General features: G+C 45.8%; 1 protein-coding gene across 7 annotated transcripts in view; it reads right to left on the reverse strand.

Moving 5' to 3' along the window:
• Positions 1–25,426, reverse strand: part of LOC141974112 (dedicator of cytokinesis protein 1-like) — a 63,292-nt gene extending 37,866 nt beyond the window's left edge. For 6 of the 7 annotated variants that reach the window (XM_074933413.1, XM_074933410.1, XM_074933414.1 and 3 more), the window contains exon 1: positions 1,135–1,341. In XM_074933413.1, the coding sequence (XP_074789514.1) occupies positions 1,135–1,228 (94 nt within the window). In that variant the 5' untranslated portion in view covers positions 1,229–1,341. Of the gene's footprint in view, positions 1–1,134; positions 1,342–25,065 lie in introns of those variants that run through there. The other variant, XM_074933417.1, reaches the window with a different exon arrangement.
• Positions 25,427–26,909: the final 1,483 nt, after the last annotated feature.

The raw sequence follows: 26,909 nt of genomic DNA on the forward strand, positions 1-26,909 counted from the left end.
CAGACAATACTGACCCAACACCAGACTCCAGGACTGGTCCTGGCAAATACTCAGGAAGGGAAAACATTCATACGTTAGGATGTTCAGCTTAATTTAACAGTGCCTCCTCCATCTCTGTTTGGGACTGTGTAACTGCTGCATCACTTCTCCACAACCTCAAAGTTTCATAAGCAGCCAAAACTAAAACAGCACAAGCCTCGCAGTGTACAGAAGCGCCCGTTTTCAACAACACAAAGACATGTAAAACACGTGTAACCAAACTGAATATTCATCTTCCTCAGGAGGAAACCAGCAACACCGAAAAGAAGCTATCCCTCCCAAAACAGCCTCTAACAGCACAGCACCGCCCGTGAATCCCAACGCTCAACTAGCTCGAAACCAGATTTTATCCCCTTGCAGCACTACAACTACTTTCCCCTCTCACACCCCTGCAGCTCAGCAGAGAAATACCCTGAGTTGGCTGAGGAGCATCTTTGTACTTTGTAACGCCAGCACATCCTAGGTGGCAACTGGGTCACCCCAGTCCTTCAGAAATACCCTTCCCAGCCCACACCACCAAGCAGGCTGTTGGGAAGACCGAAGGAGCGACTGCCAGCTGTAGCGCTTCTGCTTGCCGGTCGTGTATCCTGCATCCTCAGCGCTGACACTGCTCGCAGGTCTCACGCACCGGACCCAGCCGCCTGTCACTGACAAGCCATGCTCTCACGTTCTAGGGATGCGCGCCCAGGATTTACAGTTCCTTCCTAAAAGCCACCTGGGCTCTACTCACACCCAGAGACGCCCTGCTTCCTGCTCACGCTGCTTCCACAAGGCTTAGCTGGGGGTCAATAGGAAAAGCAAGCTGCTCCTCACAGCCAGCAGAGCCCAAGAACCGCGGCGGACACAAATCAGTAATAACAGAGTGTTCTTCTCCGTACCCCCTAAACAAAGCTTCCGATCAAGATGAAACCCTTCCAAGGCCAGACGGGCCCCTCGGCACAGCCCCGCCCGCAGCCACCCGAGGCCGGGGCCGTTTCACTCCCGCGGGGATGTTCTCACCGCCGCCGCGGAACAACCCCCCCTGTCTGCGAGGGACGGAAGAAGCAGAGCGCGAAACGGCTCCGCGGACAGCAGCGCGCGGGGGAAAGCCCTCACCTGCCCGAAAATCGCACTCCCTGCAACAGGAAGAGCCTCTTCCCTCGGCAGCCTCACAGCCTTCCTCTGCCGAGGACGAGGGAGCCGCGGGCATCGCCTCCCTCCGCCCCTGCGCAGCTCCCGCCGCGGATCCGGCGCTGGAAGCGGATCCTGTTCAGCTGCCGCCGGGGGGGAGCAGAGACCGCCGGCAAAATAACTGCGAGGCCTCTTCTCTTCGGGCAGAGCGGCCGTCGGGAAGACAACCAGAAGCAGGAGGAAGAGGAGAGGCAGCTTCTGGAGCGAGGCTGACTCGAGCGCGGGCTGCCCGGCGTCTCCAGACGACTTGTCACCTCGCCCTCGGCAAAGCCCCGCCGGGCGGGGGCTGCAGCCGGCGGGGCGAGCCCGGGGACACCGGCCCCCGGGGGAACGGGGGAGGCCCGCGGCAGCGCCACAGGCGGGAGCGGGGCCGGGAGGGTCCTCACCTCCGCCGCGTTTCTCCTCCCTTCCGGCGGGAACCCGGCGGGTCACGGCGCTGGGGAAGGGGGAGGCGGCCGGGCCGGGCGGGGGGGCGAGAGCCCCGCCGCCGCGCCGCCGTTTTCCAGCCGCGGGGCGGGAGGAGCTGCCGGCGGAGCCCTGCGGTGCGGGCGGAGCCAGCGGCCTGGAGCCCCGGCCGGCCGCCGCGGGGGAGGCGGGGGCTGAGGGGCGGCCGGCCCCGGCGGGAGCAGCGGGGGCCGCCCCCGCTGCAGCGGCCGCCCGGGCCCGGGGGGCGGAGGCGGCCGGGGGGCGCCCCGCGAGGGAAGGGGCCGGAGCCCCCAGCCACCCCCTCGTCCTGCCGCTCGTCCCCGGCGCTCCGGAGGGGAAACGCCGGCCGGCTCCCGCCTGGCTGCCGCACCGAGGAGCGCGGGCCGGGGCGGGGGCTCCCTGGCAGCCTCCCGAACGCTGCTCCCCGATCCCCGCTCCGCCTGGCCTGGCTCTGCCCCGGAGCTCCTTCGGCTGCGCAGAACCGGCTCTCTGGAAAGCCGGCGGGAGCTCCCCTCAGTGCCGCCTTGCCAGGCAGACCCAGCAGGAGGACCCCGCTCTCCCTCGGGACGCTCCTGCCCAAGGAATCGCCGCTTGCTTGGTTGGTTTTACCCCCGGCCCCGAGCCCTTCAGCCACCTGGCCCTCAAGGATGTCTGTCCGCGTCCTTCCCGGAGATGCGGCACTCAAACGAGGCCTCTGCTAAGGTTTAAGGGCAGCCGGCTCTCCGCGTGTGGGAACTGCCGTGCCGAGGAGCGCACCGTTCCGAGGAAATCCTCCCTCGGCCGTGAGGGTTAGAAAGCTTCCGATGTCTAAACCCAAACCCTAGCCCAAGCTTAACATCATCACCGGGCTGATCCGAGTGTGGGACAGGCGGTTGTGGGGGAAAGGAGCTTCCCGACCCCAACCCTCATACTCCTCCTAATTCACAGTGCAGAGATATCCCAGTGCTGGTTGTCTAGAGCTAGGGGAAATGGGGGTGGGATAGGACTGTTACATCGAGAAAAGAAAAGACTTTTCTTTTCCCCCAGCAAACAGAATATACGTTACCCACACCTCCTGAAAAATATTCTTCATTAAACCCTAAAAGGTTCGGGCTGACACGTTTCACGGACCTCAGGCACAGTGTGTTTCTTCACACTGTGCATGTATGTTTTTCATTTACAAAGAGGAAACTGAAAAATGCTCCTTTCCTTTCAGACAGTTTTGTCATCTTGTCATCTCTTTGGATTCTCACCTTATTTTTTCAGTGCATCCCATCACTGAATCGGAGGCACTGCTCTTGGAGCAGAGAAACATTCCTTTTCATAACATGAACCCGAGAAACCCAAAGGCAGTATTTGGCCATGAATGAATTGGAAATTCTTGTCACAGAGACTAGGAGTATCTTCTGAAGAGGATGAATGGAGACAGAACTGTTACCTCGCATGAAATACATTTGCAATAAATAAGAGATACTCCCTAAAATGTACAGATGCAGTCCAGTTATATTTCATACTTGCTGCATATGACCACAAAAGAGGAATGTGGGTTCCATCTCACTTAAATGTCACAGTTTTTTGTAATATTTTTTTTCATTGTCAGGCCCTGTTGGTAAATTCAGCATTTTCAGTCAAAACATATCCGTAGTTATTCTACGGACACAAAGCAAATCCCTCTTGGAAATATTCCTCCCAGGAGGTGATGTGGAGGGCTTATACATTATATAATAAATAACTGGTTTGCTTTTCTATTAAAGATATTCTGTTAGAAATGTTATTGTTTCCGTTTCCGATACTCATCATCTCTTTTTTCTGTACAATTTTCATTTGGGGTGAGTGACCTCTATGCTCTAGCTCATTTCTTTGAGGAATGGCTACCTTTGTTCCATCTTTGGGTATACACGAAGGAAAAGATTTTTCTATCTGAAGGAAAGACACTTTAAAAAATTACTATTTTTTTTACAGTGTGTTGCTCTTAATCAAAATGGAAATAAAATTAAGTTTATGAATTTGTGTTGCAAAAATTACTTCAGCCTTGGGCTTACATGTACCCGATACACGCATCATCATCTTGGGGATCTCTCACAGACCAACGTGGACAATTTTCAGAGAGAATTAAGAAGCCAAAACTGAATTTCCTTGGACGTTCCTCTTGGCTTCAGCCAGCCAAGGCGTGGCTTTTAGAAACCTGGACTGAAGTCTGGCAAGAGCTAGAGGGAAGTTTTGTTCCCTTCCAGGCTTTGCCCAGGTGTTTCTGAAGTATGCTCAGCAATCTTTAATCTTCCTCTAACTTTTATTTTGATCACCTACAGGTGTGTTTAAGCCTTTCCTCCAGTAGGATGACATTTGGGATAACCAGCATGCTGGATGCAGGACTCCAGTTGCCAGCAGAGGTATTCAAAGGCAACATCTGAATTTATAGAGCTACTGTGACGTTTACTGCATTCATTGCACTGGTGTAGTATCTTTCCGAGGGGTTAAAGAGAGCGCCTCTCCTTCCCTTCTGCTGACTCTTCATCGGCATTTACTTCCTCTTGCATCTGAATTTTTGTATTTACAGATTATGGGACTATTAGGAATATAAAGGCTGATTAATTACTTTTGAGTTCAGAAAGGAGATAAAGATTCTCAGTTCAGAGAGGAGATAAAACTATTAATTTATTACATAATATTTTTAATTAAACTGTTTATGTTTTAGTCTAAAAAATGTGGCTTTGTCGCATGTAATGAAAGTGGTTGTTTCCTAAGTTATGTTCCTTTGGAAATACTTCAGAGTGTTCTTGCTGTGTTATACTGAAAGTGATACAAGGAACAAGACAGCTTCCCTGAGCTTGATGTTTAAATGCAAATGTGTGAACATCTCCCAGTTACTCTGTGTAAATACCCAAGGGTTGCCCAAGTGATGTGTTTTAGGAGGGGTATGATTATCATGGACACAGCCTAGCTTTTACCTTGGTATATCATCTGGTGCTCTAGAATTAAAAAAAAAATAAATAATTCCGAGTTTTACAGTACTACAATAAATGTAAGTGGCTTCATTTCTGCAAAAGGGGGAAATCTGTTTTCTGCTCGTGCCAGAGCATGAGATTTTATGTTCTTCAGAGAAAAAGAGCAACGAGATTTTACGAGGAGTCAGTCTCTATCCCTGTGTGCTCTGCACAAATAGAATTTACATCAGTGGTACGTCTTGTGCTGTCAGAAGCATCGCAGGCATCACCATCAGTAGTGTGTTTGTTTGATTGACAGTGTGCATCTTGGACAGGGGCGGATAACTAGTTAACTTTGGACCAAGGGTTGCCTTGCTAACGAGAACTTTCTCTGGAGGGTGGTGAAGCAGTGAAGCGCTGCATTTACCCTACTGTCACCCTCCTGAGGGAGGAGGGCTATTCCTGCAGGACTGAGGCAGCTGAAGTACCCAGGAAATCATTTTAGCGACTTCAGTTTTATCCACCTTCACTGCCGCCCAGAATTTCACCCAGTCTAGGCATACTTTTTTATTTCCATCTGAAGTACTTGGCAGCATGAGCAAAGCACGCTCAGTCCCGTGAGTGATATGTTGTAAACTCCGGAGCACAAAAAACTCCATTTGTGGTCAGTTCCTCACGGGAGCTGGACTTTAACCCTTACTGAATGGCAACGGACTCACACCCATGCACACGTGCTCAGGAGTGTCACTACAAGTTTTATAGTCAAGCCCAAAGCAGTTGAGGGAAAGGGTAGTACAAATGGCTCCAAAATATAAACTAACTTATAGTTTACTATTGTTTAGTGACAACCTGGTCCTCTGCAACAGCTTTAAATAACCAACACTGTAAGGTTCTATGTGGGTTTTTTTCTGTTTAGTGTTTACTGGTACATTTTTCATACATTTATACTCACAATGAGATTATGAACTGCATTTACGTACTCTTTGGCAAACTCAACGGTAACTGAGAAAAGAAAATGCTGTAGGTAACAAGATAGGGAAGAACCCTTCCCGGAGACCAGTTGTTTTACTCTGTAAACAACAGAACTCTGATTTTATGTTCAAGTCTCAGAATAAAAAGTAGGACCGTTTTCCAAAGAAGAGTGTGAAAGATATTTTCTGGGACTATGTTCTGGTAAAATCCTTATTTATGGTAAGCTAGATATGTAAGCTGTAACAATCGGACAGAAGAGAACAAGCTCAAGATGAAAACATACATTATTCCCGTGAATAATGCGTAGCACTTACACAGCACTTAACGTTTTGAAAGCACTGGACAAATATTAACTCTCTCTAGGGGCACAGAAAGGTGTCCTTACCTCCATTTACAACTGAGAGGCAGCTGAGCTAAGGCCAGCTTTTTAAATTGTGCCGGGCATTCAAGAACTGAGAAACTCGGAGTATCACTTGTGTCACCTCTTGATGATGTGATTTTCCGAAGGCCGAGAGCGACACACGAGCCGGGGCAGGGTTAGATGTTAGGATCCCTCAGCCTGCAGACAGCGTTACCTCTCATCTTTTGACGAGCGGTATGAGATGGCAACAAGAACGACAATGAAAGGACATGATGTGCGGGCACCTGCTGTACGGTGTGAGAAACGAGTTACTGACACGTGAAGTCGCTGAAGCAAGAATGAAGATGGTTTTGTGGGAACAAAGAACCGGGCCGGATTCACAGAAATGGCCTGCACGTATAAAAAACGTGTTAATTTTTAAAGAAGAAGTAACAACGTCCTATCCCCTTTTTATCTAAATTGTATAGCCATTTGAGCCCGGCCAGGAACGAGTTAGAAAGGGACAGGAGGCTGCCAGGACGCTTTGGCTTTGGATAGAGTCCTGCTGGTCGCCCGCTGGCAGGGCAGACGATGGGATGGTGGCTGCACACTTTCCAGCCCTGTTGGCGTGACAGCTCCGGTTCCATCTGGGAAAAAACCAAACGTTTCCATTGACCCTTGTACCTCACAATTCCTGAAAGTAGCTCAAAACAGCTTCTCCAGAATGAGGTATTGTTCATTCACCTGGGAACACAGAGCAAGCCAAGAACTCAGCCACTTGGTTTTGATCTTCTATAAAGGTTAGCCTTTCTTTCCAAGAGTTTTTTCTATATGGGCACAGTCAAAAAGTTTAAAAATGAAGCGTGTCTATCCAAATAAACCCCCCATGGTTACTAGCTCACACTATTTTAACTTTGACTTACCACATAATTTTTTAGCAATTCTGATACAGTCTCCTTTTGGCTATTAACAGTGAACATTAACTGGTAAATATGAAATAGTTTGTGACCAGGTCCACCAGGACAATTTTGAAATTTACTTAGACATAAATAGGCCTCTCTAAAACGAGCTGCATTTTCTTCCAGCCATGTAAGATCCAGGCTCCTGGAGAAGCGGAGACAGGTGCTGCCTGCGTTTGGCGTGGGTCTCAGGTGGGAGGCAGGTTCCGTTTTCCACTTTGAGCACGGAGCTATTTCGCAATTACCCTGCAGCTGGCTAGCAAACCTCCAACAGGGCTTTGCTGCGCCTAGAAAAAAGAGAAGGGCTGATGGAATTCTCAGTGCCTTCCTTCTGTCTGACTTTGAGAAGCAGCTCAAAATTCTCTCCTGTCATGCTGGAAAAATGTCACTTTGTTATTTTCATGAGGATTCTGCACTGAGATGAGTCAAATACAGTAAAGCTGGTTTCTGTGTTCCTGAGCTTGCTCTGGATGTGCCCAAACGTCCAACTTGCAAACTGTTGGTGTGAAGCTGTTCGGAAATAGAAAGTTGTGAGCACTGTTCCTCTCTCTCTAATCAGAAGTTGTTTGTGTCACCCACAGTAACTACTCACACACATGCACTGATGGTGGTTGAAAGGGAAATACAGAAGTCCTTGTCCGGAAATGAGGAATTCCTCCTCCTCACCAGAAGCCTCTGCCTGACAAAGCGGTAATAGAGAGAGAAATACTGATGAAATGAACCATTTTCCAGACCATTGGGAATGTTCGTCCTCTATTTGTATATGGCTATGTACATGTATCTATAAAATACGTGTATTTCCATAAACTGCAGTAAAATATTAATATTCTGGGCAGGAATCCAATTTCATCTTTAAGCAGCATTTGCAGGGGATTGTTAAATCCTATAATGGAAGCTTTGTCTAGGCACTTTTCTCACTGGCCAACTTAATTTTTTTTCTTTGATTGTTTTTAATGTTTTTCCTGGAACAGAAAGTCCCAATAGTTGTTTACAACCTTTTCTGGAAACTATGTCCGTTTTATACCATTCAGAACTGATAATAATTTTTCTAAACCAAGCCGTATATTCCTGGAATCTGAATGTTCTCAGAGAGAACTATTAGCAGTAAATTCTCTCAGACTGTTATACAAAAAGTTATTAGTCTGCTTGGTTTTTTCCAAGGGAAACATTATCAAGTGTATTACTGGGAAAGGAGCAAAGCTTTCTTTCAGTGACTGTGAGATGTTTCCACCTGATGATTTTTATGATGCGTTACGATCAATAAAACAACTCAGTGTATTTCACAGTGGAAAATCCAGATTATGACCATTATCAAATCCACCACTGCTAGGACAGTTTCAGCATCCAGGCAGAGACCATGACACGGCTTAAAGTGCCAGCAGTGGTCATCAAAAGAAAGGGTCGGAAGTTCTGGGCAGCACTTTTAGAGCTGCCGCCTTTGTTCTCTCAACCCCGGCTCTCTGAAATCCGTGGAAAGACTCACGTTGGCTTTGGTGGGCTTTGAGTCTAGATCAGCTCTTGAGCGAACAGGTTTCAGACTTTAGATCTCTCGATCTCAAGCATTAAACCAACCCTGACAAAATGTTTCTGGTTTGAACAAGGTGGCAGGGGCTGTTCCTGTGGCCTATGGTGTTGTTTTCATCTGGCTTTGAATGCTGCACTTCAATAAGGAAGTACTTTGTCCTTCCACTTTCAGGTGCCTACCTTTGAATCACCTCAAAGGCACGGAAAGAATGCTAAGACACTTTTAAAAGGCTGAAATAGATGTATGAAGCGGAGTTATCACCCAAAGGCCATGGGATCGTTTGTGCCAGCTTTTTTTGGTTTGGATCGTGGGGTTTTTTACAGGGAATTTTCCTTACACTCTTCCCCTCACCAAAAACCCCAAGTGTTTAAAATGTCATTCTCTTCAGCTTCAATCTCCCTGCTCTCTAAGAACCTCTACATCAGTCAGAGGAGGAAGAGAAACCCATTAACGAGGTGAATGAAGCAGGACGAGGCCTTCCAGGAAAGGAGCTTCCCGCCTCCGCAGAGGCGCGGGTGCCGGGGCTCAGCCCCTCCTCGAGCGGTGCGGAGCCCCTGCCCTGCCTGCTGCAAAGCTGCGGAGCTCTGCGGGAGGCCACGGGGCTGGGCTGGGCCACCAGGGGCCTGTGGGAGGTTGCCAAACCTGGTAAAGCATTTAGAGGGAAAATGTTTGGCGAGACTCCGGTCATGCCAGTAAGTGCCTGCGGGCGATCCCGCCTGGAAGGCAGCAGCCGGCTCCGGAAGGCTTCTTGGGTCCCAGTCGTACACCACGGGCACCTGCTGGGAGGTTTTCAAGGGCGTACCCCAGATGCCATCACCAGCGGCCTCCGCTTACACAAGGGAGAATGGTTTCCACAGCCACACTGCCAGCCCCTTCATCCCACCGCCTGCAAATACCACCGCTGCCTTCAAATGCAAAGGATGAACGTTCCAGTCTAGAAAGGGCCGTGCTTATGCGCCCACCAAAACATTCTGATTGTTCTTTTAATGCTTTAGAAACGGAACTTCTAATTCAACTTCAGAGTAAGAAATAGCTTTCCTTGAACTCTTTATACTTCTATAGCTATCTGTCTTTAGATTGGACTGTCAGATACAAGAATTGTCTTGTAAAACTGTAGTTCCCCTTTAATAAGCCGCTCTGACGGGCAGTTATTCATGCAGTCTGCTCCGTGCCGAGTGTGTTTTCATGCTGGGCAGCCCTGTCCCTTGATTGCAGGAACGCACTCCTGGGAATCCTAAGTAAATATGAACTGGTATGTATGAAAGGATTTACTAGACCTTCCGCTGCTTCATGGATTGATTCTGTTCTTCTGCACTATAAAGACACAGGAGTTCTAACAAATAATATTTCATAATATTTCACTCCTTGGATTTTTAAGATTGCTGTTAGTATTTACTGTAAGTTATTCTGACAGAAATTGGAGACACTATGCATAAAGAATTTCTTCAGCAACAAATTGTTTGCTAATGTTTAAGTTTCAGGACAAAATTTTAAAGAGTTGTTAAAGTTCAGTCCTGGAAAAATGAGTATATGATACGGATATTAACGAGGTGAATCCAATTCACCGTTCTAAGTATTGCATTTTCAGCAGATACTTTCAGACAAACAAAAGGCATCGTGGTACTGAATGTTGTCTTCAGGTCTGGCAGCTTTCAAGGAGCAATTCAGATTATTTTTATTTTTATTAGATAAGAAATTTCTCTCAAACTGCTCTACTTGTAAAGAGTTGGAGCCTGGTTGAAGCTAGTCATCTGGGACGCTTGTGGCCAGGGGAGAAAGAAGACAGCTGCAGAAAGCACTCATCCCACTTATCTCAGATGTATCAGGACGGGATAAATCATCTCCTAATGGTGCCCTTAACTGGACAGCCTATATAGACTGTACAGACTCTAGAGCAGACAACTCTTCAGGTACGGACACTTAGCAGTAACTGGAAATCCTACGGCATGAATGTCTACGTCTAATGGTAAAAGATTTTCTGCTGGGGGGAGATTTATGCAACCAGCATGTCATCTTTAGCCTAATAAAACAGACGTTGACTCATGATTAAAAGAAGTCTGATCTCGCTCTATATAGACCCGTGTATACTTAGGCCATACCGAGTTAAAATCTAAAACTATGTAAAAACTATGTAATAATGAAATGCCATTTTGCTCTTAGGCTTCAAAAATGAGCTGTGTGACAGAAATGCACCAGGAAAGCACAAAAATAGAAAGAACATTGGGGGTGGTTTAGGATATAAAGTATATTTACTCTCGAGACAAATACTGTTGACTGAAATGTCATGCTTCCTCAGAGACAACATGGGAGGTTACGTAAGGTTCACAGTTAGAAATCATGCAAAGCAGAAATGATTATTTTTTAAATTAGGTTCTAAATTAATGGAAGAATGGAAGGAAGTACATGAAAACATCTAGAATTTACTAAAGCATTTGACACTGAAGCGTGTCTCAAAATCATGTTTGACAAATGAATCAAAATGGATTATGTAGAAATGCAATTATGAGTACAAGTAATGGGCTGAAGAATGTACTAAGGACTAATGTAAACATGAGAGTGAGACCCTGGTCCCACGCAGGACTTTATTAGGGTTTCCCTACACTGTGCGGAAGGAGGCTTCTGGTCATGTGTTGCAGAAACAATTAACTTTACTGCTTTGTGTCCCTGGCAGAAATGAAGAGTCAAGAACAGACATATTAGACAAATACCCTTCCCTTAATTCCTGCAGCCATTGCTACCTGCTCTAGCTGAAGGCATTGGTGGGCAGCAGAGATCTAGAACTTGGCTGCGATCGCAGATAAACTATTTTACATCTGTTTAGCCTTACTGATTCTGCAGAATTATTTCTCTGATTTACAGTGTGCAGGCAGACTTCAGTGCCCAACATCGCTTCCTCCTGCAAGGTCGTCACCTCTGGAAGCTGTTTCACCACGGCTCACCCATGAATATACTAATTAAACCATCATATTTGCTCAGGACAGGGCAGCAGTAACTTACAGACCACGTAGTTTTCTGGCCAAGCATATCCCTGCTGAGTGGATGCTAGGAATCACGATGGAGAAGAACATTTCCTTGCTGTAAGGCTAGATGAGAAATAAATATAAGGCACTTTGTGTCAGTTTAGTGATTGCCTTCACAGTGAAGGGTAAACCTGAGTAAAACACGAGCTGGGATTTCGTGTCAAGGAAGGAACAGGCTGGGCTGAAGGTAATAATTGGCCTGTTTCGCCATTTCACCTTCTGTGTTTAGTTGTAGCCCTACAAAGGGAGTGAGAAGAATTGCAATGTGGGGTTGTGGTCTCAGTTTTCCCTTGATACTGTTTTGCTCTAGTGTAAATGATTACAGAGGTGCAGAGGTGATGAACTTGGGTCGGCAAACACACTGCAGTTTTGATGAGCAAAATGGGATATAAAAAACCCAGGTCCGCTCTCTGGAAAATATAAAGAGATAAAAATGTAACAAGAGCTATATCTTAGTGCTCAGGCTACAGCATCGCAGTACAGAACGCTGTGAATATTTATTTTAGTGCTCCATCAGTCACAGGGGATTAAAAACTGAAATACTGCATCCAGTATGGGATAGGGTGTGGATTCTAGACCCTATGTTCTGCTACAAGGGCTAAATATTCTCCTTAATGGGAATTTACCAGCATTTATGGCAGCAACTCTGACGTGAGAGGAAGGGCTAGGACCGATCTGACTATTTCTGTCAGAACGGTTTGGCTCGGGTAGATCTCATCTTCCTAAAATAGTTCAAATGGTGAGTATTTACTCTGTGTTTTCATCTAGTGTCCCTCTACGATCAGTGAGGGGAGGATAATTCATCTCATTTTAACGGATGTGCAACATAGATCCCATGGGTAGTATAAGCCAACCCATCTTTTCCTATTACATAAAGTTAGCCTGAACAGCTGCACCCAACAGGGAGCTACTCTACCCGCCAACGGAGGTGCCTGTGGTTCTCAAAACTGCTCAGTTTTGTTACCCACCTCAGCTCTGGTTTACTTACTAAGAAGGTTAGAGACAGTGGTACATGCTATTCTGGTTCCCCCCCACCACCTGTTTTTTGTCCTACCTGCAAACTCCAGCTCTGTCATTCACCCCTTCTGTAGTTCAGGGATCTACATTTGAGGTCCTGAAGTAGACTTGGCTCCACCTCTACTGTGCAAACGACATTCATCAACACATACAGTTAAACTGGTCAAACTCTAGAAACCAGGGATAACTTTTCCAGGAAATAAAAGAATATTTTTCTCCTGTAGGAAGATCTTTCCTGTGCTTTTGTCAAGAGAGCTTGGACCAGATGATCCTTGTGGTCCCTTCCAACCTGGGATTCTGTGATACCTTCCACCAGCATTAACCTGGTAGAAAGAGGCCCTTCTTTCAGCTGAGAATGTTTCATGTATAAAAGGAAAGCATTTGTCCAGAAGATTTCAATCAAATAAATTAATATATTTCACTCTAGTAATCCCAGGTAGATGGAACAGCGTTAGGTTTGGGGAGCTGCTGTAAGTTTTTAATGATTCCCACAAGTGAAACCATCTCCACCTGCCCCCAGCTGAGGCCGGCTGGGCTGGTAAACTGCAGAGATGAGGCCGGAGCTGCCTGAGGTAGATGGATATTGCCATTGATAGTACTTTTGAAAAATTAACTGCCTTAGTATTTGGTAATCAAATAGTATAAGGACCTCTAATGATCCAGTATTCTTCATTTTTATTTCTAGATCAAGTAGGCACCAGCGCTGAGTAATATATTGTTACAGTCGTGAGTAGTGCCCCTGAAAACAGTGGACACTTTCCTAATTTACTAAAAATAAGATTTTAGACCTCTGTGGAAGCGGCCTCTCTTTCCTTTGGAGGATGAAATACTGCACTGAGATGTTATGTTCCATTAACGCGCAGCCTGGAGAAGGCTCTATTTAAACAGAGCAGAGAGAAAGGTGGCTGAAGAAACCAAACTCAGCGTGAGCCCGTCAGGAGGGGAATGCAGTAACCACCTCAGACAATTCTCCGGGTGCATTGGTGCCACAGAGGGACTGTACCCTCGTGCCCACAGAGCTGCAGGCAGCAACGTGTGTGGCCAGTGGTCCAGCTCTGGGCTCCTACATCTCCTCTGCTGTGGCTGAAGAAGGTAAAACATGAAGCAGGTAGAAAGGTCAACGTGGGGAGATTGGACTAAAATTTCTAAGATCATGTCATAGTTGCCCTCGAGGCTTTCAAAAAGTGGTATTTGGAAAGTTCACTTTGACACAAGGTGATTCACTGATAGAGGCAGAAGTTCAAGAGTGTGTCTCACCGGTGTTGTGGCCAAGGAGTACAGTGCTTGCAAAGAGCATCAATTATTTCCTCAGAGAGATCACGTGGGATTGTTTCATCTCCATTCGTGACATCAGAAATCCTGCATGACTTCATCCTGACTGCAGCCTGGAATACCTGCTTCTAAGGGAGATACTGGGTGAGAGATTCAGCCCATCAGTCAGGATAGCCACTCTCATACTAGAGGCGTGAAGGAAAGTAATAAAAAGCAACAGATCTAGCTGCTGGTTGTATGGAAGCTATTGCAAGTGTTATGCTGCCCTGTTGGTAAATTATCTACCACAGATTAATTATAATGGGGTTACGGTTTAAGTCAAAATTTGTCCCACCCTCTTGTTTTTCATGTCTCATGGCTTTTGTGCAGGATATATGCCATGTAAAAAGATAAAATCACACTTAGCTCAACTTTGACCAAAACCCTACTTTTGTTTCTTTTATTTTCCTATCTTTTAAAGTAAACTCACTATCATATTTGTTTTTTTCTGGAATGACTTCCTCTGAAAGTTTTCTGGGGGAAAATGGATCATAAAGTCTTCTGAAGAGAAGAAAATGGAGATTTCTTTTATGTCTTTTATGTCTTTTATCTGAACAAAGCTACAGTTAACTTCTTGGAAGGCTTATTTTAACTTAAATCTTTCTTTGGTATTGTGAGTTTAGGTATTTTATGATTTCTTCTCCCCACTCCTTTGAATCAATTTGGAAGTTAAAAAGTGCTTTCTTCAGTTAATGGAAGGTATTAAGCATGACAGACCCTGGGAGAAACCTTTATGGGCTGCTGCACCATTGTCTGAGGATTTTGTTAGGCACGGTCAGAAAAAGAATGATGGCTTTGCTTTCCTCTTCAGGCAGTGAGATGTCGTGATTCGCAATTAGAGGGTAAGAAACCTCAGCTTTCTCTCCTGACTGTCCTAAAAGAAAATCAACAAACAGGAATGTCACATACTGTCTTCACAGTTAAACTTCAGTTCTCGCCTTTGCTTGAGAGTTCAGCAAGGGACCACTGTAACATTCTTTCCCTTCCTCCTGTTTCAGGATCTATTTTGACTAACCACTTATAGCAATTTGCAGTTGTCTTTGGACTCATGTTAAATGATTTAGTGCTGGGTTTCTTGGTAGCCTGTGCCTGTATCAATGTGCTATAGAATGATACAGCTCCTGGAGCACATTTGTAATTGAACCGTAGAGCGTTTTGTGAACACTGAGGTAACGTTTGGAAGCCTGTGAAACTCAACAGGGTTCTGATCAGAGAAAGTTTACAAGGAGAGTGTGTGCTTCAGATAAAACAGGAAAATTAAGGCAGCCAGTAGGAATCAGCTGGGCCGTCTAAACAGGGCACTGTTCTGTGGAGGCAAAAGCTGGCTTTTGGAGTGCACTGAACGTGCTGGAGGGGAACAGTTAGGATGGTGAAAGCAAGAGTCTGTTATGGTCGAGAGCGTTGGGGTTGTTAATTATAAGGACTGACAGAATCCCTCTCACGATGGCAAGAAAGGGACAGAAATCCCAGGGCGAGGGGAGAGAACCAGTGGGACAACCAGCAATGCTATCAGTGGGAGGCCTGGGGTAGGAAAGAGAGCTGCGAGCAGCTAAGAATGGAGCCCTGATGACCTCAGCATCCTGGCAAAGAGGGTGGCAGGTCATACACTGACAAGCTAATGACGGCTACTGATGGAATCTTAAGCAAAGGCTGGAGAGAGAGGGCTCGGGGAAAAAGCTCCAGGGGAACAATTCCCTTGCTTCCAGGTTTATGGTCAGTGATGTAACCCTCTGCTCTGGCAGTCCTGGCACTGTGCGCAGGATTGGCGCAGCCCTTCAGCTCCGTGCAGCATCTGCCTTAGCGTTCCTGCCGGACCGTCACGGACCCTTGGTGTGACCTACCCTCCTTCCCCATTTTCACATTAGTGGCATTACTTGTTTTCCTTCACTACTGAAGACATTTTTCTTGCCCAGTTTGGTGGTGTGCTCTTTACTGCTGAATCTCTCCGTGCTGCTGCCACTCATGGCAAGTGCTGAGATGACTTTTAATTCGTGCTGTTAAGTATATACTTGAATTTAAGTGTATGACTGAGGGTTGTGTGGAATGGAGATGCTGTAACTCTCCCGTTCCAGGGCGCTGTTGCTCCAGCGGGCATTACCACATGCAAAGAGACTCTGCAAGCAGGGCAAATATGACTCTAGAGTCCAGAGCAACCATTTACTTCTTACTGTGAACAGCAGACAGCGAGGATTAGGAAGTTACCAGGCTAATCATCTGGATGTGCATCGCCCTGGTAAGACCGTGTGTTTCTGTTCTCTCTGCATGTTCCACTGGGCTGGGAAAGCAGGGAAGGGGTGCCTCTGCCCCTCCTTGAAATGGGCTGCTCCTGGCTGATACTCAATTGCCATCTTCAGATTCTCTTTCCTCTCCCCTCTCCCTTTTATATAGCTTTTTATATCATCCTATCCCTGTAGGTCCCTCCTCTCCACACAGAACGCATGCTTTTGCTCTTCCCGCATTCTCTCTCATTTACCCTTCAAGGTCAGACAGTGTCCATTAAGACCCTACTGACCGCTACTGCTTTCCTGTTTCTTTGTCTTCCCTATCTGACCATATTAACCCGGGGTCTCCTGCCTTACGTGCCGCTTTGGGAGCTGCTCTAGCTCAGGATTTTCTAAGTGCACAGCACAATGGGATCTCACTCTGCTCCTCAGGCACCGATAGAAAACAAAATTATAAACAAGCAACCGTACAAAAATGATCATAATTTCTGCAGGGATACCTCTATCTAGGAAGTCTACCTACAGTAAGAACAACTTGAGGGCAAGCTCTGCCCCCTGCTCTGTGGAAACACAGCACTGAAGAGATACTGCAGGTCTCTGGGTACTTGATAGCTACCTTCAGGATTCACAGGGAAATCTTGTACCCTAAACCCAAACCAACACCCCGGAGACAAACTGCCATCGAGTGTATCGAACCATATGAAGTTAGGACTCTCAGTGCACCGTGCTTCTCCCCTCTGTCCTCTCAGCCTCCCAGGAAAGCACAAGAGAGCATGACTACCTCTAACTGAAGATGCTTCCCCCCAGTACTTCTCTTTGGACTGCATCCTGCTGCTCTGCTTTTCCCAAGGAACTCTGCAGTAAAAGCGTAGCAGAGCCCTTTCTGTCCTCCTCTGTCCCCCCCTGTGCTGAGCCCCTGTCTGTTTTACAGGGGAAAGGCGCGGTTGTTGACATTTCAAACCATTCTGAAGCAGGACACACGTCCTCCACTCGAGTTGGTTCTGGCAAACCACATGCACCACCGGAACTTTTATATTAGTCCCTTGTCATCACATTGCTTTCTGAAAATTAAACACAGCAAATACTTGTCTCCTTGCACTGACCTGAAGTACTTTGTCATGAAGAAACCCAATTGATATTTTTTGATTGTGAATCTGTTCTTGTATAAAAGGGATTCCACCTCCAAAGGCCATAATTAAAACCCTGGAGAAGTACGTCAAATCGAGAAGGAGCCATTTATCCAGTCAGATTTTCATCTGCGAGCTGAAGGAATAAAGCGTAATCATAAACAGCAGCTAACGTAGCAGATGTAATCTGCTTATAGAGATGAGCATAAACTACTCAGACCTAAAAGGACCCCTTGATTTCAGCAATTCTGCTGAAGCTCAGCAAGTCATCCAGCTCTGTACCAGAAACTTCTGAGTGTCTGCCCCTACAGTCTCCTGGCAACTGTAAACGAATCTACATTGAAAATTCTAGAGGAGAATTTTTAAGTCCTGAACCTGACTTGAGTTTCAGCCTCTTTGTCACTGAGTTTTAAACGGGAAAAAATAATGTTAAGATTTTAAATGAGCCTTGCAGACTTCTTTCTCCAATAAGCCAGTCACAGCCGATAGTTTCTAATTCAGAGCCGAGAGGCCACACTGAAATGGTGACCTGCTACTTCAGTACCTTTCTAATAGTTTGTTCCTTCTGAGACAAGCACTGCACTTACCATTATAAAACACACTCTTCCAGAGATTTTCACGTGGGGAATCACAGGACCTTCATTAAGGGAGACAGCAATGATTCACCTGTTGTATCTGGTTTCAGACGCCTGGGCACATCTTCCTCTTAGTCTACATGACACTGTGGTCTCCAAGGGAACCATTTAGTACCTGTGTGGCTTCTAAAATTCATTCTGCTTTCTTCCTTAAGAACTTCAGCATTCTTACCTTGCTGTGGGAACTAAGTGCACTGCGTACCCTCGCCTTTATGGGCACAATCAGTAAACAAAACAAAGCAAAGCAAACCAGCACAAGCCTAGGAGAAATAAGTGCTGAAACAGAGAACAAGTTTACAAACTAAGTTCTCTGTTGCAGGCTGTAGAAAAGAAATGAACTGCTCATACAAGCGCCATGTTTATTCCTGCTTCTAAGTGCTGTACAGATACTAGGGTTGTACTCCAGGTTCTACATTCAAAGCAATGTTTAAGCACTGATTTTTCCAATTCTTTCAAACTTGCAAGGATTTTTCTAGAAGCAGTTCTTCTCTTCTATCTAACTAAAGGTGGCTAGGACCTCTGTCAGCTGGCAGCTTGACAGCTCAGACCGGGACAACTCACCCAGGCCTTAAGGATCTCTCCTGTCCCCTCGCAGTGCCGTGGGAAACCATCAGAAGCAGCACATGCAGTTAAGAGAAGCTCTGCCTCGACAGTCTCTCCTGTCTCCCTGAAGACAATATGAGGAACCGTCAGCTAGTCGCACAGGAGGGTAAGTAACCTGGATTTGCGGTGTTACAGTATTACCTTGTTGGCTGTTTAGACAAAACAGGCTCCAGGATGGGGCAGCACTCAAATGTTTTTTCACTCCATCTGATCAAAGGTTCTGAACTCATATTCCAAAGTATATCAACAATCCTTTCCTTCACAAACTGCAGGAGCAAGAGAAATACAGCTCTCCTTACATTTTGCTCTGTGCCTGATGAACAGAATCTTGATTTTACTGGAATTCTTCTGTTGCCACCAGTCAGCTATTGATTTTAAGGATACAGGGTTATCCCTGATATTCACCCTTAGAAGACAGCTAGATTATATGCCCTGAATTTATGGCTATTACCAGATTCATATACTTACTTATTGTGGGCTGGGAGGGAAGAAAGAGAGACAGAGACAGAGAACGTAACAGTCCAAGGAACTAGACCCACTCTCCTACATAAAATAAACTTCCCAGTATTTAAAGGCCTACAAAAATTAAATTATGTCAATAAAGATTTGGTCGCATTTTAAACTAACTCCAGGAGAAATAGAGTCCACTTAACGTGGGTCAGGAGGAAGGACGATAGAAAAAAATGGGGCTTGTGGTTCATTTAAAGCACAGCCTCAAAAGTAAAACCTGCTGGTTGCAAGTGCTATGAGTCTGAGCTTACATGGTCGTAATCTTAACTTTACAAGTCAGGAACTTTATGATGAAATGGATCTCTCTGTTAGAAAATCCTCAACTGCTCTGTGGTCTGTGCAGACGTTATCTGATCGTTCAGTGAGGTCCTTGTGGTCTGTAAAAGTGGGGACCCTGAAGATCATCAGAGCCAAGTCTCTTCCCTGGGGCCTTTTTGCTCTGCTGACACCTACTGCAAATCTACCAGCACTATGCTCTCCAGAGCAGCAGTCATTGACTCCGTCAAAGTCACAGGCCAAGGGTCTGGGGCGAGCATCTAGTAATTAGTGTCATTATTCCCAGGATGACAGTTACCAGCTGCAGGATCCACTCAGCATCTTCTCTCAAAACTTGTCTTTCTGCAGTGCTGAGGGTTCAATAGGCTCAGTTACCACCGTTTCCCGATTACGTTCGCTAGGGTATATTGTTTCAGATGCACAGGACGGAAAGCCAATGCCTAATTCTGACCTTTACAGTAGCCTGTGATTAGAGAGGCTGCTCCTACAGCCATTAGCCACAGCATTCTGCTGAAAAACATCTATCCTGTTTGGGATAGATTTGGGATATTTCTCCTCTTTCAAATATCCTTACAAAACTAATTTCCTGAGAAATAACATGGTTTCTTTCAAGCTATTTTCTTCGACAACACCCTGCTTCAAACTAATACACTGCATATATTAGTTGTACAATGTGATGTGTAAGCCTCTTTCAGCTAATGGTGATATGCACATGGTATAATTTGAAAACCGATTCTCCAGTTTTCGTTAGAAAAAAATAACACTGAGAAGAGGTACAAGGCTACGGTCTGTGTTTGCTCGGCAGTGTCCAAATCCTGCATGGTGCTGAGCCGAATTGAAGCCCTGTGCAGTTCAAAGAAACTAGAATTCTTGGCATGTATTTGAATCAGACGTACGTCTTTCCTAAAGGAACAGAGAAAAAGAAATAGCATAAACGTACTTCCACAAGCTCGGGAAATCTAACACACCTCTCCTGTGAGCAGGGGGATAAGGTGTCCACAACAAACAAGGCTTTGATAGGACCTACTGCGAATTCATTTAATAACAGAAGGAAGCAAGCCTTTGATGGGAAGATTCTTCTCTACACTTTGAAAACTGGAGGTGTTTTAAATCCATGATGGGACGAGTTTCCCCAAAGGCTCTAATAGAGCCTACTGATTCCAAAGAATATTAATCTTCTGCCAAATCAGAGCCCTACATTTCAAAGGGCGTAAACGATGATAAATCAGGAGGTGTCATACGGGGAGACTACAGAAGGAGGGTTATGTCAGAAGGTAGGACAAGAGCTCCTCTTTCCCAGAGCAGTAAAGTCTGGATTATTGAAACAGGCGAAAGATTGTCTAGTACAAAAGCAGGAGAAGAGTGCGGGGAGCGTGGCATCGTGTCACTCTGACGTATTTCTCTCCCTTAATTCTCCACGAAGCTGACAGCAAGAGCAATCGGGGATGTCCTGCACTGAACAGCAGAGTTCAAAGGGTCAGAGGAACAGATAGATGTGTTCTGGAGAAGCTTTGATTCTTCACTCCTACTGTGCTGATGAGTCACAAATCAGAAGAGAACGTATTTTTCAAACTCTGTCAATAAACTGTGTTTCCGAGTGGTAACCTGCCCTTTCAGCAGATATTGCAAAGGGTCCCCTGGACAGTGCCTCAGCTGTGCCGGGGTCAGTGGAAGCAGCAGTGTTGCTTTGAAATGTGCTGCTAGACTGTATCTGTGAGCACTGGATGTTCTTCTTGAATAACCTCAAGTAAAAGGCTGAATCAATTCAACGACAGCGGCTGAAAAAAAGTGCAATGAGCCACATTATAGGAAAATGGGGAAAAGGATGCAGGATCTCCACTGAACACAAGCCTATATTGTCGGCAGTCTGTGGCAACACCCTTTTCATTTCAGTTCAGTCCCATAAAATTACCACTAACATTACAACTCACGCAGAACACAGATCAATGTAAAAATGTCACACAATTCCTCCAGATGGGACTTTTTAGTTCCACTAGATCCCCATCTACTTTTTTACTTGTCTAATATTTCATTACAACCTTCCATAAGTTAATTTTCTTTCCACTGACCATGTAAATCACGGATCAATTTTCATTTCAAACCCCTGACCACAGATTGCTCCTGAAAGCTCAAAGCACATGCTTCAGTAAGCTCTCCAACATTCTTAATGCACATTAGAAAAAGGTTGTCTTCTCTTTAAAAATCTTTTTTAAGGAGTTAATTTTACCTTAAAGTCTGGCACAAGACCCAAGTAGTTTGTACTCCTCCCTTCTCTCCTTACCCCGCCTCTAAAAGCAGGTACACTTTTGAAATGTAACCGCATGTAGAACTAAAAATCTTTCATGGCCTTTGTTCCGAAACCAAAAATTCCGTCAAAAATACAAACTGCTTTAGATGTGCAGAAAGTGGACAGGATTGCTTAATCCCCACCCCCTACTGCAACCATGTACTGCTCTAGGGAAAGAAGACAGAAAAGGAGGAAAAGCATTTACACTTCAGCCGTCGGCTGTGCTTTCTCTGAACCATTCTTTTTCTCCTATTCTAACAGAACCTTTGCTTGGGCTAAAGTACATGACTCAGTATTGCTGATTTTACTTACAGAAGCAGCCACCCTAAAGCCAGTGAGATATGCCTGCGAGACCAGCAGGATTCAGCCTTGAAATCAATCTGTAAGAAAAGTTTTGTGGGAATGCCCGGAAAATACCCTGCAACGTATTCTCTGACGCGTTCTCTTCTGACGTTAATTTAAACGCAGCGCTCTCGTGCTCTCCCCTACAAATCTGTAAACGGACCCTTGGCAGACGGGACCTGGGAAACATGATTTCTAAGGCTGGTGTTGCTATCGTCCTGCTGAGAAACACAGGGCAGTCACTTCGCCACTCTGTGCCTCAGCTTCCCCATTAGCTGACGGGATCATTACAATGGCCATTTTTTATATTTAACAGGACACCCCAGTGCTTGAGCCGACATATGCATAAGCATCTGCTGAATCAGTAAGAGGCAGGAGGGACCCCGTGGCCATTTACCTCCTTTTACAGGCAGGCTGCGCTTCCTCACACCAGGAATTTCTGCTGTTTAATCTCAGATTGTTTTCACGGGTTCTGGGCACTTGAGAACCGCAGCACCAAACCTTGAAGGACAAATACTCCAACAGAGCCAGCTGGTGGGGTCGGAAAAGGAAGGGTTGTGGTTTTCTCTCGGAACACAAAGGAATGGTAACCCTTCCTAAGGACATGACCCAGGTCACTCAAGTCTTACTAATTGATTAAGTGCAAGGGAAGAGAGAAGGGTGCGTCCTCCAAGTGTCTATTCTTTGCACATTCCTTGTGCATATGAAATTTGCTTAATAGGAGCCAGGGAAAACACATTTTTGTGCAAATGTCACAGCAGGAATTTACACATTCACATTGACTTAGTGGGGCATCATGACCATACAGCAACTGAACACTTTAACACAAATGTATTTGGGGAAAAAAAAATCTTATTTCTAGGTAACTGACAACTGAAGAATCGGTAATTTCACTGAATAAGTTGTACTGGGTAACCTCCGTATCATTAGTCACTCCATTTTACCTGTGCCTTGGATTCCTAAAGAGACTCATTTTCTCATTTTAAATGCTTAACATATCTCCTCTATGATTCCTGTGATTCCTGTCACTGAAGGCTCTTTTCTCTTTCCACAAGCAAGAGGTGTAATTGTTTTATCCAATCACCCTGAGGTCTGAAAGCCCCTGAGAAGAAAATCAGTTAAACGCATATATGGATCACAGAAGATTTAGTGGGATTATTCCCTTGATCAGCGTTTAGTATGAATTCAAGTACTCTGTTAGATCAGGACTTTTCTGAATTCGTACGTTAATCAAAAACTCTTCAGGGTGTTGTCTTCTGAGTGACCTAACTGAGGTAGTTTGTGATGAAAAGGTTTAGCAGTTTACTGATGAGAGAAGAAGTAAAAGACAGCAGGAGAAGCTCCAGCTCACAGACGCTGTGGACACCTGGCTTGGCTGCGCTGGCAACCCAGGGACAGCAGGCGTGACAACAGGAGGAGTGAGATAGGTCAGAGAACAGCATGGAAACACGTCCCCCACTCGTCTCGGCTGACCAGGCCCGGTGAGGTTTAAGAGAGATGAAAGTTGAGGAGTATCGCCTGGTTTCGCTACGTTATGGAAGGTGTGGTGGCATCCACAGGTAGGGAACTGCCCCGGATGCTCCAGCAAGGCCCTGTTTGATCCCATGCTTCTATCTGCCAGCAACGGTTATAGCGGGAAACTTCTCACCTGGTAAGGTCACTGCTTGCAGAAGTTGTTTGGCAGCAGAGCTGCACCTTTTAGCTCGCAATTAGACGCCCCTGGCTAAATGAAGAGCAAAGGTTTCCCAGCTTAATCCCTACCCTCCAGCTCCGCACCGTGGGGTGAAGAAATGATGTAAGAACGGCACGAGTTGATGTTCCTGCAGAATACTACGTGCCCAGCCACTATAACCTGGAGCACTCCGCAGTGGAAGGATGCATTTTTGCAATGCCTGTTTCTTCATTAAGATTTCATCCCCCACCCACCCTAAAAAGCCACTTGCCCTTCACTTTGTTATATCTGCTTTTCCTCGCTCCTGTTCCCGCATTATTTTTTTAATCTCCAGCTCCCTGCTTTACATGCACTCTCAAATTTTAACGCAGCAGAATTTGTGCATCGGTGTGTCCTTTTCATGTGTGATTTAGGAAGGACAGGATCTTCGGTGCAGCCTAATGCTCTGAGAGAGACGGTATTTTAAACACTAAAGCGAAACCCGTTTACAACTGTGAGAAGAGAGGTGTGTTGACACTAAACTTTAAAGCAGGCACAAGGTAAAGGCAAGTCGCTGCTCCAGCAGGTGAGAGTACTATGCACGCGGTTTGTAAGGGAGTTTGCTTGACACACGAGCTGCCTCCTCTTTTTTCTGCTTGACAACCTGTAGGATTTGGTGCTTCACACAATTCACCTGGTAACCAGTAGTCACCAGAGTTTAATAACTAAACAGTACTTCAGGCACAGTGCAGAGAATTTATTTTTTAAAATTAATATTCCACCTGAGGAAAACTTTTCCTACCATTTCCATCTGCAAGAAATAAAAAGAAACAAAGAAAGAAATGGAAAAAGCTGAAGCTTTGATACTTCCTGCTCACCCCTTTATCACTTTCATACCGGGCAGTCCCTCCGCATCCTTTTCCATTAAAGCTGTACAATTCAATTGTAACCTGCTGGCTAATATCTTGCTGTACTTGGCTGAGTTCTGTTCAGCAGCAGCGGCTTTCTGAGAAGCAATCAATGTAATTCTGAGGAGTAAAAAATACATCTGCATTTTATATCCTCTGTGTTTCGATTGAGTACTGTTTCTAACAGGGTGAGACCCAGAACGGCAGAGAATACTGGGGAAGAACAGGGGTAAGGTGTCTCGCAGAACTGCTTTGCAGTCTGATTTGAGACCCCAGGGAGGACGCAGCAGAGATCTCAGGGTAGAACTCTTGCAAGCATGGTACAGCTGAGACAACGGTGAGGATCCATACAGAGATGAACTTTTTGCCTGTGACTCTGGAGTCATGTAACTCCCTCAACAGCTCGGATGAGGATGGCACAACCTGACTGATAAAGCAGACCTTCCACAGCAAGAACAAGCATGCACGTCTGGGGCACTGATGGCAGCTGAGAAAACTCTGATTTTATAGTAAAAGAGATTTTTGAAAGTGATTTTGATGCAATACTGTGGGTTTAGTTGCCTACTTTTAGAAAAGCCTACTGAGTCATTCAAGTACTTTACATTACTGACCCACAGAATCTAAGATGCAAGCTCCAACCTGTTTCTATAAAAATGCGAATATCCCTTCAGTACCAAGTATTTAGAAACGATCCAAGTATTAACTTCCAGTATGCAGCAAGAGCAACATTTCATTGGAAAAGAGATCACGCGGTTTAAAAGAGAGATGAGGTGGAACAAACAGGCAAAAGAACCTATGAGAAAAATTCTAAACGTGACTTACCTTGCAGCTTTGGCAGCGGCAAAGTCATGATGCCTCCTGCTGCAGCTGGTGGTACCAGCCCTGGGATGCTGGTGAGATTCGCTGTAGGGAGAGTTCGGCCGAGTCCTTGTTGCCCCCCAGCTGCCCAGCCATGTTGAAGGGACTAAGGAGCGGCTGATTCAGGGCTGGAGTGCCTCCTGGCATCACGCCCGCTGCTCTGAGGCTAACTGTTGGGCTGTCAGGGACGGCTGTAACAAAACTCAGACAGCGAGCCTGTTTTACTGTGCATGGCTCAGTACCACACCCTTGGTAAGTCTCCTGGCTCGGGATCCCCTTGTGTTCCAGCCTAGACACGCACTGCTTCCCAGATCTGAAAGCGTAGGTTCTCACCGACACAGACAGTTCTGACAGGCTTGGCCGGCCGAAGCTGTAAGCGTCGCAGTCATGTAGCGCGGCAGCAATCCCACTGGAACCTAGACTGGAAAATCCATCATGCGCTGAAGGTAAGTAATTCTGAACACAGGAAGGCCCGACTCAAATCAGCCTGCAAGTACCTAAATGCCCGCATATCCCCGATTTTTCCCATTGTATAGGGACTGGTAAAAGCTGAAAATGCTGCAGTGACAATTACCAGAAACTGTATGGACCTGCAAAGCGGAAAAACATTGAGTATCTTCTTAGAGCGTGGCTGAACTTGGATAAAAGTGTTCAGTGATGTGGGAAATCTTTTAAAATGTTATACAGTGACATACTGTTATGCCCCCATTTTGTTCAAAAGAAAATAAATACCTGGCACAAAAGATAATGAAGTGCCTTTACTAACGCAGTAGCTGTGTGCGACAGGCAGAGCTGTCAGAGCCAAGAAGGCTGCATTAAAAATGCACAAGCTTTTTAATATTAAATTATGACATGTATTGAAAAAATAACTTCTGTAAGAAATTCAAATAGTTTTGCAAATAAATATGCAAAACTGCGTAGGTTTTGTTTTAGGAAAACAGACCAAAAGCTCATCTCTCCAAACAAATACCTTCAAAACCATACACATGATACATACATGCTCCCTTTCTGCAGCCAAACAGAATCACATTTTCGGCATTACGCAGGTCAAAGACGATCAGTCGCAGTTTTTTCTTTTCATCGAATCGCACGTCTTGATTCGTCGATAAGGAAGACACTGACCTGAGGCCCAGCAGGGAACGCAGGATGGGACCGGCTGGGTTGGGGCTGGTCTGTGGGCTTGTGTCAGGCAGCACTGTGTTTCCTCTGGCCTCTGAAATCCAAAGAGCAGATTGACTTTAATATCAAGCCTGAGGACTGGCACGTGGCCTTCTGCTGATGTCACGTAACATCGAGCTGAAAATGGTACGTTAAAGCGCTTCGCCAGTCACTCAAGCACTCACATCGCTTATCGGCTGCATACATTACGCTAACATTCATTCAGAGCAGCCAGCTCACTCAGGGAGCTGCAAAGCTCTGACAGCAGTGAAACTGAAGCTGCCATCAGCCCAGCTCATGTGGGCTGCATTATACACCCATGTACATACAGCACAGGAGCACTCCGCCTGCGCGGGACCTGCCTTTGCTACGCTGAGGTCAGCATCAGCCCTTCTCATTTCTGAAAGCAAAAATTATCTGAAAAACAACCAAGTCGCATCTACTTTGTATCTTAATCAGGTATTTTCCTGTGGCGGTTCCCGAAGCAGCAAAGGCTGTGCTATGCACAGTCAGAAGGCACTATGAACATGGAAACAGGTACGCTTCCAAACGGCAGCTTGTTTTCTAGATCGCATGGGGGGTGAGCAAAATTCTGTGAAACCAAGGCTTTCCAGCATTTATTTAGCTGGTCAGTATCCAGCAGTGGCACT

This window comes from Athene noctua, unplaced genomic scaffold (genome assembly GCF_965140245.1).
Source record: "Athene noctua unplaced genomic scaffold, bAthNoc1.hap1.1 HAP1_HAP1_scaffold_31, whole genome shotgun sequence".
NCBI lineage: Eukaryota > Metazoa > Chordata > Aves > Strigiformes > Strigidae > Athene > Athene noctua.